The sequence below is a fragment of the Phoxinus phoxinus genome (genome assembly GCF_949152265.1).
Source record: "Phoxinus phoxinus genome assembly, chromosome: 15".
NCBI classification, from domain to species: domain Eukaryota; kingdom Metazoa; phylum Chordata; class Actinopteri; order Cypriniformes; family Leuciscidae; genus Phoxinus; species Phoxinus phoxinus.
In genome coordinates this window covers 16,816,247-16,830,716 of record NC_136890.1, presented here as the reverse complement: position 1 = coordinate 16,830,716, position 14,470 = coordinate 16,816,247, and the positions used below count along the sequence as shown (strand labels likewise).

The following is a 14,470-nucleotide window of genomic DNA, read 5'->3' as shown; positions in this document are numbered from 1 at the left end:
AAAAGCCTCATGACTGTCAAGGTCAAGCCTGTTCATTTGTTTCATTTAATTTTAGATTGTAAAATGTCATGTGGTATGACTCCCTCCAAATGTATTAATCTTTATACATTTATAATCTAGAATAATAGATAATTGAATAAATAAATACATACATACATATACAGTACATACAACCCATGGCTATGACATCGAACAATAAAGAATGATCATTTTGACAACGCATCAAATACCATGCTGACAACAATAAGCATTTATTTTTGAGAGCATGGGTGTGGGGATTTGGTCAGTGTTTTAGAGAATAAACTCTTCGTACAGCTGTAGATGAGTCTCTTAATATATTTAGAGACAAAGCAGGCAGCACACTTTCAAAACAGCCTTTGGGGGGCCCACTTCCCCCTTATCAGAAATGGCTCCATTCCCCGGAATCTCATTGAGAGTTTAAATCGCACTATGTATTAGGGGCTCGTTAATAACCAACTTAACGAGTCCACAGACCCATTAAAAGATCTTTAAGAGCATATTTGATCATAAATCTCCTTAACCTATATTTAATGGCTGGATTTCGAGGGAAATATTTTTATCAAGTTCTAATTAGATGTGCGATAACAAAGACTGCTGAACATGAGGGCAATGGGAAGGCTAGACAGGCCCATCTATTGAGGGCGGCCATGTTTGATAGGCTGGAGACTAATGAAGGAACAGATCTTATTCTGGGCTGGGAGATGGACGGCTGAGGAATGATACCCCGGACTGTGATTAGGCCCACAGGCACGTGGTTCTCATTAGTCTTACGATTGACTTAAATCTCCAAGAAACTTACAGACACATTTAGAAAAGAGCACATATTTGTAGCATGAATAGAAAAGAAACAGACAAAATATTTGTCCACTGGTGATGATAAAAAAGGGAATAGTGGTATATTAATTATAATGCTAATTGTATTTTAATGCTAAATAAATAAATATCACATCAGAGTCAGGGGAGGGGGGGGGGGGGGCAGCAGTACTGTAAATTATTGTTGGGTGAATGGATGGATGAAAACTTCAGCCAAGTAAACCTAAAAGGTTTTCATTATGTTTCATGTTTCATTAGCCCCTTTCACACATACAGTCTTTACTGGTAAATTACCGGTAACAGATCATGTGTGAACAGGACCTTTTCAAATATACTGATACATTGGTTCCGGCAATTTACCAGTAAGCGAAGTTGTAACATTACCAGTTAATTACCGGTATATGCGCTGTGTGAACGCGGAATGAAGATTATGGGTATTGTGCACGTCCGAGGTCAGAACGCGCTGACGCAAGAAGTGATTTGGGCCAATCAGAAGCCGCTGAAAGAGGCTAAGCCATTCATAAAATGATGATGCATATGATGTGTTTACTCAGCACTGTTTACAATATGTCTTCAAATTGGAGTGATATCGAATCTAAAGCTCTTCTTTTCATCCGGGTGGATGAAGAGATTTGTCAACAACAATTTGTCAGGTATGATAAAATAACTAGCCTTCTTCAGGAACAAGGCAAACACTTCCAGTTAATAACAGTTTACCGGTATTTTGGAACTGATGTGTGAATGGTCTGTTGCCGGTAAAAATCTGAACGCTGTTGCTTGTGTGAACAGCACATTTTTGAATTTACCGGTAAAGTCGTTCTGGCAATTTTATGGTAATTTATCGGGATTGCTGCGTGAAAGGGGCTATAGACACCACGGAATTAAAATGAATAGGGTAAAACTAAAATGTAAATGTAGAAGTATGTGTACTCTGACAAAAAATATTCTAATGCCTTTGTAAAGCCAGTTGCCAGCATAAAAAAGCATGTAAACACAGACTTAAAATGCTACATGTAACAGACCTCGAAAAGGTCGAAGACCCTTGGTCTCCCCCTAAAGGAAGACTGAGAGTAAAGACTCTTAAATCTGGATTATTCCAGAAACAAACATTTGGAGGCAACATCAGTCACAGGTTTAGTGGTATTTGCTATCATGCACACAAGCCAAGCAAGTTGTAAACCGACTCTACATTTTCCTCAGGCTCCCTCTACGTAGGCCACGAGAATAAATCATTAATGGCTTTTTTGGAAAAGAAGCTGTATGCAGTCTTTCATGCCCTGTCGCCAACCTGAAGTCCTTGGCTCCCTTTCAGAACGGTTTTATTGCCCCGAAATTGCACGGCTTAAATCGTGTACCCATCGAAAGTAAAACACAGCTGTAAATCTGGTCTATGTCTATCCCCCTCCTAGTCCCCCCACCACCACCCATCAAATATCCATACACAATTCATTTAGGGCAATTTAGCTGATGCTAAACAGAATCAAGGTGAACTTTCAATGGGCCCTCAGCTATGAGAGAGGAGGAGCAGAAAAATGGTGGCCTAGCTTTGGGGGGTTTTAATCAACTAGCTCCTCAAGGCTAGCCATCCAGCCATGGAGCAGCCGCACTTAGCAGATGAGTTTTTGTGTCGCTAGCCCGAGTGCGTGTTCTCTAATCCTTCAGCCTAAAGTGTTTTGGTATTGTAAAATATGGCCACACGGGTCTAGAGAGCTGCTGGGCTACACGAGATTAGAGTCACGATTAAAAGCCTATGGGATCCTCCTCGACTGCCAAGCGCTAGCTGGAGCGCTAGTCACGGCGAAGTCTGCACCCGGAGATAAGATGGAACTTTTGTTTGAAACCTGATGAGAGGATTCCTAATGAAAGTGCTGGCCCAAAAATAATCTTTTTTCTCTGTGTTAGTCAATCAAAAAAAACAGTGTGGTCGGAGATGGTTAAAAAAAAAAAAGTGAGGAAAAAGAGAAGTCATTTTGCATAATCAGTGAGCACCATCTGGAACAATTAACGAAATTCCACAGAACTCGGAGGATCAGTCATATTGGCTTATTAAAGATCCTGAATTATAGGAGCAATAAATCCGTGGAAAAATGAAGCGTACCCCGGCCTGTCATCACTATTTTAACTTCAAATACGCACGACTATTCGATAAGGCTGAAAAGAAGAGATTAATATATGCAAATTAAGTCAAGCATTTTTAAAAACCCCCAACAACTGTCTGCCATTTTTTTCCTGTCTCTTATTACGAGCCTTTATGTTTTATTCATACACCAGCTCACCTGTCATTTCATAAGCTCTAATATTATGGGGGTATTATTAAAGTGCGTAAAGTGGCGCTTTAATTGGAAAGCTCTGTTGCATTTTCCAATTATTTGGAGCAAATTAAAAGCAGATGCACATACTTTAATAAGGGGAATAATATCAGTTCCGGAAAATCAAAAAATCATTGTCAATTGCTTTGATATTTTGCTAAGGTAATACTGAAACATCTCTGTATTTTCATCTCTCTCTCCAATCACCTCTTAATTGATCTCCCTTTAATGCACTAAAGAATAACTGATTGGCACTCTATATAATATTTAATAAAGGGCATTGTCAACCTTTTTTGATTAATGTAATAGATATGTTAATGCAAGTTAACTAGAGGATATTGGATATCTGTGAATATTTTAGTATGAGTATTTCCTGTTTTTTATAGACAGGGATGAAAAAAAAAAAGTGGCAAAAGTCAAGCTCCTAACCACATATAATACTTACAAAAGACGTTATCAATTTTATGTTACCATTTAGAGAGTCACAGCTCATATGACCACACAACGCTCATTTCTGAGACTTCATTAATGCTCCCCAAAAAAAGAATATATTCAAATCCGTCACCTCACAGATGTTGCAAACGGGCTCTTTTTTCACACTGATTCCTTCGCTAATTAGGAAATATTTCTTTCAACCCATCAAGCTAAATGAAAAATAAATGACACCAAAAATCTGCTCAGCTTCAAAGAGGCGGTGGTGAAACAAAGTAAGAGGTTGAGAAGTCTAGAAAGACCCAACTTGTTAAAATGAGCGTGGACTGTCAAGTGAATGAAGGTTGCCAAATCTATGTGAATTAGATTTTAATACTCTGGTAATAAATGTCAAAGCACCTGCACCTCAAATCCACGCATAATGTGGCTGACGATGACAGATTCCCCCGACATGTCGAGTCTCCGACGCTGGGATAGTCTTTAATGTGCTCGTCCTTTTTTTTTTTTTTTTGCATGTGTGTGTTTTGTTGGGAAGTGACGGAAGGTTTAATCAAGAAAGCAGGCAATTCATCAATCCTGAAGGAGCTGGTGCTACGAGCCTGACAGAGCGCACATGGTTTTAGCCCAGCTCAAACCTGGCCAGCTGTCAACATCCACACACATATATGCGCATATGCGTGCATGCGGAGTCCCCAACGATTAAGGTAAATCCAGCTGTCTGTTCAAAACCCCACATTTGCTCCTCTGGTCAACTCAATTAATGGAGAAATTCAAACAATATAATGCATAATTATATTGCATAATATATATATATATATATGTGGCGGATATTGGTGATCCTGGGACAGGTCGGTTTATCTTTTTATTTAATGGAATTTGTTTACAGTAAAGAATGCACAACAACATGATTTTGGTTTCATAAACTTTATTTAAACTTTCGTTTGGAGTTAAGTGCGCACACTCTTTAACGTTTAGTTTGCTGAGTTTATTCTTACCGTTTCTTTTGTGTTGTTTGTCTGAGTCCTGTGAGCTGGTGTACCATCTAAAGGGGTTCGGGCGGAAACTTCGGACGTATATATATGGTTCCAGGCAACGATCGGGCCGCAACCATTCCAGTTTATACCATGGGGGACTCCAAGGACTATCTAGTTGTCTTTTCCTTTATTTATGTTTAGGAAATGCATTTATAAAATTAAGTCACTTGACCGTATTATTTGAAGTGTTTATGTGTGTGTATATTTGTTGTTTTCATATTTGTTTGTGTATAATGGCCATTATGTGTTTGTGTATCCCCCTTTTTGTGTTAATTGGTGCTGGCCACCAATGTATAAGTGTGTTAATTGTTGGGTATGAGTGAGTGGTGTTCTGTGAGAGAACAGGTCCTGTAGTCCCTAGACCTCTGTAAATGTGTGAGAGGCAATTGCAGTGACTCGTGTTTATTGTAAGTTTTTTTGTTTGTTTATTTTCTTTTCTTTCTCTTTATAAATACTTTGGTTTATCCCAGTTGGGTTAGCATTTGTTTTACTTTTGTAACCCCCATTCTGTGGAGAATAAACCCCTAAGCGTTTGCTGTAGCCTGCTGCCTCCGTGTTCTTCTTCCTTTACTGGTCACATCTATCACAATTGGTGGCAGCGGTGGGATGTGCCAGTAGGGGGCAGCAGTGAGCAATTTTTTTTTCCCTCCCTACTTCATGGGTCAAAATGGGACCAAAGAGAGCTGTAAAGAGTGATGAGATGGCGGCCGCAGCTTCAGGAGGAGCTGATGCGGAAGATATGCCAGTTCCAGGTGGCTCACAGAATGTTACAGTAGAAGAGTTACGGGACATGTTCGGGGCACATATGAAAATGCAGCAAGAGAGAGATAAACGACTCGATCAGGAGGCAGCGCGGCAGGAGAATAGATGGAAGGCTCTACAACATCAGTTCACACTTCTTCAGGAAGAGGTACATACGAGAACTACTCCAGACCCTGTTCATCCTTCCGGGCTTCAATATACCCCATTGAATCGAGGGACTGAGCAGGTAGATGCTCGGGCGTCACCATCCGTTCCTGGTCAAGTCGTAGAACAGCCGAGAGTTATGACAGAGCCGCGTCTACAGCCGCTTAACGAAGGCGATGATGTGGAGCATTTTCTTACTACTTTCGAGCGGCTAGCCACTGCATGCCGATGGCCGAGAATTGACTGGGCGGTGAGGTTAGTGCCGCTACTTACTGGCAAAGCTCGTAGTGCTTATGTGAACATGGATATTGATGAATCTCTTGTCTATGATGATGTGAAAGCGGCAGTTTTAAAGAAATATGACATTAATCCGGAGACCTATCGTTTGAGGTTTCGGGCCACAGATGTAAGAGCTGACGAGACCCCTAAGGAGCTCTATGTCCGTCTTAAGGACACTTTTAACAAGTGGGTTCAGCCACAGAATCGGAGTAAGGAAGAAGTTGCGGAGGTGATTATCATGGAGCAATATCTTCGGGTGCTTTCTCCAGAGCTCCAAACATGGGTAAAGGAGCATAACCCTGATTCAGCAGCAAAGGCTGCAGAGCTTGCAGATGTGTTTGTTGCAGCACGAAGACGAGGCCAGCCCTGGTCTTACCAACAATGGAAAACATTCAAAGACCCCAAAAGACCCAGTAAGAGATCTGTATCACCCCCGAAGACAAGTATGACGGGAGGTAAGTTTGTGGGTGATAATGGTGGTCTAGGTGGGAAACTGAGTGCTAACATTAAAACTATTGTGTGCTATCAGTGTGGACAGGAGGGGCATACTAAGCCTAGGTGCCCTAATAGACCTTCCACACATGCAAATTTGTGTGGAGTACCTAGACCTGATGACCCTACTTGTATAGCAAAGATTTCCTTGCATCACGTGACTGTGTGTTTGAATGGACAGGAAGTAAGTGCTATGGTAGACACTGGAAGTATGCAGACGTTGGTCAAAGCAGAGTTGGTTCCTGTCCATCAGTGGAACCTTGCATCTCCTGTGGCTATTAAATGTGTTCATGGCGACGAAAGGTACTATCCTACAGCTGATGTTTATGTAAAGGTGCAAGGCCAATCTTTTCTGTTGGAGGTAGGCCTTTCACCTGAGTTGCCATACCCTATGGTGCTGGGTCAAGATCTGCCTGTTTTGTTCGATCTCCTTCCTTTGCAGAGTTGTAATGCAGCTATTACTCGAGCTAAGGCCAAGAGTAGTGATGAGGAGGTAGGATTACTAGGGGCTTTACCTTTTTTTGAGGCAGAACTTGAAGCAGAGCCAGGGAAGACACGGAAGTCCAGGAGTCAGAGGAAGCGAGAAAAGTTTCGACATGTAGGGGTGAGTGAAGGGGAACCTGCCCCTGAGAACACATTGGGTTATAAAATACCTCGAGACATAGTACAATTGCAGAAAAATGACAATTTAGTCGGTCCCCTGTACAAATTGGTGGAGGAGAGGTCACTAGTAGGACAGACAGAGGTGGAAGGTAGTCAGGGAGTCTTTTGCCTTCGCAATGAGGTATTGTTTCGCAAACAGAGTCCTGAGCCGCAGTTGGTAGTCCCCAAGGAGGGTAGAGAATTAGTCCTTTCTCTGGGTCATTCGGTACCCTGGGCAGGCCATTTAGGTAAACAGAAGACAACAGCACGAATCATTCGTCACTTTTACTGGCCAGGTATGAGGAAGGACATAGCCACGTACTGTAAAACTTGTCCACAGTGTCAACACACTTCCCTAAGGGTTCCTCCTAGGGCACCTCTTAAGCCTCTCCCAATTATTGGGGTACCTTTTGATCAGCTGGGTATGGATATTGTTGGGCCACTAGAGAAGACTAAGGCAGGAAACCGCTATATGTTGGTCATTACAGACTACGCCACAAAGTATCCTGAAGTCTTTCCGCTCAAATCCATCAAGGCTAGAGTGGTAGCTTCCTCCATTATACAACTGTTCTCTAGAGTAGGTTTTCCTAAAAGTATAGTTACAGATCAAGGTTCTAACTTCATGTCAGAGCTACTAAAACAGGTGTATAAACTGTTGGGTATAAAGGGAATAAGAACCACCCCTTATCACCCACAAACTGACGGGTTAACAGAACGCTTCAATCAAACTCTGAAACAAATGCTTCGTAAGTTTGTTGCTGACAAAAGTGACGATTGGGATCAGTGGCTCCCATATCTGCTTTTTGCCTACAGAGAAGTTCCCCAGGCCTCAACTGGATTTTCCCCGTTCGAATTGCTGTACGGACGGGAGGTACGGGGACCGCTCATGCTGCTGAAGGACATGTGGAATGGGGAACAAGACTGTGTAAGTCCCACTCATATTGTTGACTATGTGGTTCAGATGCGTGAGAAGCTAGAAGCCATGAGTATATTGGCCCAGGAGCATATGGCCGAGGCGCAAAAACGGCAAAAGACCTGGTATGACCAGAAAGCCAGGACAAGGAACTTTGAGCCAGGCACTCGGGTATTGGTGATGTTGCCCACTGATGCGAGCAAGTTGACTGCCAAATGGCAGGGTCCTTTTGAAGTGCTGAGGAAGCTGGGGCCGGTTACGTATGAAGTTGCCACTCCGGGTCAGAGACGTTCGAAATGGACTTTACATGTGAACTTGCTCAAAGAGTGGTTTGCCAGACCAAGGGATGCGGCAGGGGTATTTCTGATTCGGAAGGTAGAGGATGAGGAAGAGGTGGAGGCCCAGTATCTACCAGTTTCAGCTCCTTCTAGTTTATCACTGAGTCATCTGTCTCAAAATCAACAATTTGAAATTCAGAGACTGTGTGATCACCAAGTTTTTCAGAAGAGACCAGGGCACACCAATTTAGTTGAGCATGACATAGTGCTCCGAGAAGGAGCATGCCCAAAACGTATGAGCTATAGGATACCTGAGCGGCTCTTGGAAGCTTTGCGCAAGGAGTTGGATGAAATGTTAGCCATGAACATTGTAGAACCATCAAAAAGTGAATGGTGCAGCCCAGTTGTGTTGGTGCCCAAAAAGGATGGAAGCCTACGGTTCTGCATCGACTTTAGATATCTTAACTCTGTGTCAAAGTTTGATTCTTATCCGGCTCCCAGAATCGAGGACCTCATTGATCGTTTGGGTAAAGCCAATTATTTAACAACTATTGATTTAGCTAAAGGTTATTGGCAGGTTCCGTTGAGTGCAAGGTCCCGGGAACTGACAGCATTCCGGACCCCTTGGGGCCTTTACCATTTCTGTAAGATGCCCTTTGGCCTTCATGGAGCTGCTGCAACTTTCCAGCGGCTCATCGATCAGGTACTTTCAGGTTTGACTGACTTTACAGCTGCTTACTTAGACGACATTGTCGTTTACAGTTCGACTTGGGAAGAGCACCTGCAACATCTGGAAGTGGTTATTGACCACATTAGATCAGCTGGGCTCACCATCAATCCTTCCAAGTGTTCCATTGCGATGGCAGAAACTGAGTACTTGGGGTATGTGATCGGCCACGGGGTTATTAAACCTCAAGTTCAAAGAATCCAGGCAATAGAGAAGTGCCCCATACCACAGACGAAGTCTCAGATAAGATCCTTTCTTGGAATGGCAAATTGGTACAGAAGGTTTGTACCCAACTTTTCTGTGAGGGCAGCTGTCCTTACAGATTTAACGCGGAAAAACTGCCCGAACCAGATTCGGTGGACTGAGGAGACGGAACAGGCTTTTCAGGATATTAAGGGCGCTCTGTGTCAGGGGCCAGTCTTATGTTGTCCTGATTTTGATAAACCCTTTATTCTGCAAACTGATGCCTCAGATAATGGAGTAGGAGCGGTTCTTCTCCAGGGGTCGCAAGAAGATCGACATCCTGTAGCTTACATCAGTCGCAAGTTGTTCCCTAGGGAGGTTCGATACTCCACTGTGGAAAAGGAATGTTTGGGAGTAAAATGGGCCCTTGATACCCTCAGGTATTATCTGCTTGGACGTGAGTTTGTGCTTGAGACGGACCATAGAGCACTACAATGGATGAACCGTATGAAAGATTCAAACGCCAGAATTACCCGTTGGTATCTGTCGATCCAGCCATATCGATTCTCCATCCAGCATATCCCAGGTCGAGATAATGTGATGGCTGACTTCCTTTCTCGCCTGCCGGCGTGAAACCAGAAGTGGGGGAGTGTGTGGCGGATATTGGTGATCCTGGGACAGGTCGGTTTATCTTTTTATTTAATGGAATTTGTTTACAGTAAAGAATGCACAACAACATGATTTTGGTTTCATAAACTTTATTTAAACTTTCGTTTGGAGTTAAGTGCGCACACTCTTTAACGTTTAGTTTGCTGAGTTTATTCTTACCGTTTCTTTTGTGTTGTTTGTCTGAGTCCTGTGAGCTGGTGTACCATCTAAAGGGGTTCGGGCGGAAACTTCGGACGTATATATATGGTTCCAGGCAACGATCGGGCCGCAACCATTCCAGTTTATACCATGGGGGACTCCAAGGACTATCTAGTTGTCTTTTCCTTTATTTATGTTTAGGAAATGCATTTATAAAATTAAGTCACTTGACCGTATTATTTGAAGTGTTTATGTGTGTGTATATTTGTTGTTTTCATATTTGTTTGTGTATAATGGCCATTATGTGTTTGTGTATCCCCCTTTTTGTGTTAATTGGTGCTGGCCACCAATGTATAAGTGTGTTAATTGTTGGGTATGAGTGAGTGGTGTTCTGTGAGAGAACAGGTCCTGTAGTCCCTAGACCTCTGTAAATGTGTGAGAGGCAATTGCAGTGACTCGTGTTTATTGTAAGTTTTTTTGTTTGTTTATTTTCTTTTCTTTCTCTTTATAAATACTTTGGTTTATCCCAGTTGGGTTAGCATTTGTTTTACTTTTGTAACCCCCATTCTGTGGAGAATAAACCCCTAAGCGTTTGCTGTAGCCTGCTGCCTCCGTGTTCTTCTTCCTTTACTGGTCACATCTATCACAATATATATATATATATATATAATTATATTGCATAATATATATATATATATATATATATATATATATATATATATATATATATAAAATGCATAATGTTATAGAAAATATATCCATTTATAATATATAATTACAATTAAATATTATATGATGTTTTGTATAATACTAGATGTCTGTGTTTGTTTGTGTGATGAAGTATATATATATAAAATGCATAATATAATATATACACATGCATTGTATAATACTAGATATGTGTGTGTGTGTGTTTGTGTGTGTGTATATATATATATATACACACACACACACACACACACACACACACACGATTTTAACAATACAAACTGAGTAATGCAGAATAATATAGTGACAAAACATAAATTGACATTCCCAGAATTCCCTGCATGACACTTTACAAGTGATGTATCTACTTAGTTTTTATGTAGGCTACATTAGGGTTTTATATTACATCTAATATTGTTAAATGAATGTTTATTGCATTATTTTAGTGTCATGTGTTACCATGATCGTCTTGTTACCACCTGTTTTTGGTGGTTGTTAGTGTTTTACAAAGGTACCAAACAGATATTAGTACTTCAATATGTTGATATATTAACATTATATATTAACATACAGTATCAGTTAATGAAGTATGTTTTTTTTAATTGGGCATTTAAAGGGTTAGTTCCCCAAAAACAAAAAAATATGTCATTTATTACTCACCCTCATGTCGTTCCAAACCCGTAAGACCTTCGTTCATCTTCAGAACAAATATTAATATATTTTTGTTCTTTATATTTTTGATGAAATCAGAGAGCTTTCTGACTCCCATAGACTGCAGAAAGCACTCAGATTTCATCAAAAATATAAAGAACAAATGTCTTACAAGTTTGGAACGACATGAGGGTGAGTAATTAATGACATACTTTTCATTTTTGGGTGAACTAACCCTTTAAATTAAATCTGTAAAACATAAAATGTTGCTACCATATTTTAGATTTCTGGCAACCACAGCTGCCGTTGCTTTTTTCCCCACTGAATTTATTTTAGAGTGCATATACACACATATATTCTTATTTTTTATGTCTATTTATGTATATAAGCCTAAAATATCTACTTCATCAGAGCTGCTGCAGAAACGTTGTTTCACATTCCCTCTCTACTATCTCCATTCAATAAAAATACCCAAATATCCACTCTATAACTAGACCACATACTGAACTGCTGCTGAGCTCGTCTGTGAACATAGTTACTGACGGTTACAGAGACGTTGCTAAAGGAGGATCAATAGAACATACTACTTGTGGTGACAGAGTGATGATTGGTGGCAGAGCATGTGTCTGCCTGTCAGTCAAATGGCATTACCATGGCGACATGGAAGCAGAATGCATCAGCCTTCGTGCTGACAGAACCTTTCCTTTCTCTTTGGCCTCACTTCAGAACAAGTCAATCTGCTGTCACTTTAACCACGTCAAAGGCAAGTGGCTGAGTTTAATGTGTCAGTCACTTATTTTAACCACTGAAACCTTGATATGATCGGCGTGCCTGTAATCATGCAATTACAGTATGCATAAAATCTATACGTGGCTGACTGAAATCTTTGAGGCTGTGTTAAAATCAAAGAGGCTGAAAATGTAAAAAAAAAAAAAAAAAAAAATTACGAGCATTAAAAAGTTGATGAGAGCCCAATTCGTCGGTCGTTCTGATGTAACGTCGAACGTGACTGGCTGAAAGAAAACAACAGTTTCCCCAATAGCGGAAGAATATGTAAAAGTATGGTAATTGGGGTAAAGGCACAATAATTACCATAAGAAATAGCCACCTGACTTTTCCATTTGTTCAACATTTCCCAATTCAGATGGGAAAAATCATATATCAAGTTGGGTGTCCATCTTAGAGATAATCACCATATTTATAATGAAAGCAAAATATATTAAACATACGATATTAATCATACAATTTAATACAAATATGTATGTGTAACTACTGTAAAGCTTTATTAAATTATTATGGGATCTCATTCAATGCTTTCAGAATCTTTAATTTTTTAAATGATCTTGTTTCTGTATTTTTAAAACAAACATCTTTTAATGACAGTAAAAATGTATTATTTTATACATCAAAATAAACCGAAAATAGTGCAAACTTTGATAAAGTGATTGTTTTGAACAAGTATTAACTTAGACATTATGTAAAACATTATTTAAGCTAAAGTATGTGTATAAATAGTTTGTGCCCTTTGCCCCACGCTGGTGAGCCTTTTACCCCTTGTGTGGGGTAAACAAACCACTTTTATGATTTATTTTACACAAAATCTGTTGCTCCATCAATGTTCAATAACTTTTTTTCAAAACAATCTGCAATCATACACTATGGGAGTAGTGAAAAGCAAATTTTTCTTAGGTTGTGCCTTTAGCCCCGTTGTACACTTTATTAAAAAACAGCACATAAGAAATATCGATAACACTTTTCTTAAAGCCTTAATGTGTAATGGATTAGAAAGGTATTCATAATGTACGTTATAATGCGTTATATCTTTTCATAAATAATTGAAACCAAAGTTAAAATGCATTATAATATGTGCAGATTCCTTGTTATATCTGAGATTGGCTGTTTGTCGTGTACTTTTAATGCATTCTACTTTCTAAAGGCATAACATGAGTATTATAATATATTAAAACTGTGGTTACAATTATTCATGAGACCAAACAATGCATTATAAGGTGAATTACAAGGCCTTATTCATGCATTAAAAATACTGCATTATATATAAAGGTGTTATCGAAATATCTGTGGCTCGTGAATTCACACCACAGGTGTGACCAAATGTTTTTTTTTGGACCTGAATGTACCTCAGTACAGGAAGAGATCTTTCTCTGTACTATAGATAAGCTCATCCTCACCACATGGTGTCTCTCTCCAGCCAGAAAAAAGCACACGGGCATGCCTTCACAGCCTAAACTCAGAGTTATATTTTGGACCTAAAAGACAGATCTGCAGGACGGTGGTGGTCAGTGGGATTTCCTGAAGTACACAAATCTCATTCCCCTAATGTATGCATAGAAGTGCACACGTCGTGGTGTGACTGTGTAATTTTCACCTAAACGTTAGCAATAGTCCTAGGGATGTTGCAAAAGTTTATTCAAGACAATGGAAGGTTGTGTAGTGATGCTGTAAACTCCAACACAACAGTGTTGACAAAATGTTGAACTCTCGACATAAGATAAGTTACATTGTAGAGAAACTGACCTGATTTGGTGTATAGGTTGTAGATTTGGTGTTCATAATCTGGCCTGACGATGTTCTTTTTAGTAGGACTGGCCGGAGACTCTGGGAATTGTCTAGGAAAGAGAGGCAAAAATCAATAACAATGTGCAAAGACAGGAAATAATGAATATATATTTTCAAAAGAAACACTGTATTCAATGTAAAGATTCTAGAAGGATATATTGAAAACTTGATAGAACACTGATAGAACTGTTTATTTGCTGCCTGAGGAATTATGCGAATAAGGTAACAACGCAAACACATCCTGCAAAATCTGTCATGAATGCAATTTACACCGTGCAGTTCAAAGTGTCTACGAAGTGCTAAGTTGTGAATGATGCATCAAAATGCTGAGATCTGGCATACTTTACTGGGACTGCACAATATCACTGCGATCCACACCTTAATCAGCTCTTTAAAAAGTTCTTAAAGCTCTTTAAAGAGCTAGAATATAAATGTAATAGGAATCATTGATGGTGGGTCTCCATCTTTAACCACTGTGAATCACTGACTCCAACTGATCATTAACCTCCCATTTTCTCTCCCTCCCTGTCTGTGGCTCTTAGGTGCCTGTGAGCGGTTGTCATGGAGTCATGGTAATAAGAAGAGTTTCCTAAGCCAGGATGCTATAACACACACACACACACATTGGTTTTCCATGTTTTATGGAGATTTTCCATAGACATAATACGTTTTATACTGTACAAACTGCATGTTCTATC

At 40.1% G+C, this 14,470-nt stretch overlaps 1 protein-coding gene across 5 annotated transcripts in view; it reads right to left on the bottom strand.

Annotated features, from left to right (window-relative positions):
• The window catches only part of mvb12bb (multivesicular body subunit 12Bb), a 64,286-nt gene that overhangs the window by 15,931 nt on the left and 33,885 nt on the right, over nt 1-14,470 (bottom strand). For all 5 annotated transcript variants that reach the window (XM_079637455.1, XM_079637454.1, XM_079637452.1 and 2 more), the window contains exon 7: nt 13,731-13,822. In XM_079637455.1, coding sequence (XP_079493581.1) covers nt 13,731-13,822 — 92 coding nt within the window. The remainder of the gene's footprint in view (nt 1-13,730; nt 13,823-14,470) is intronic.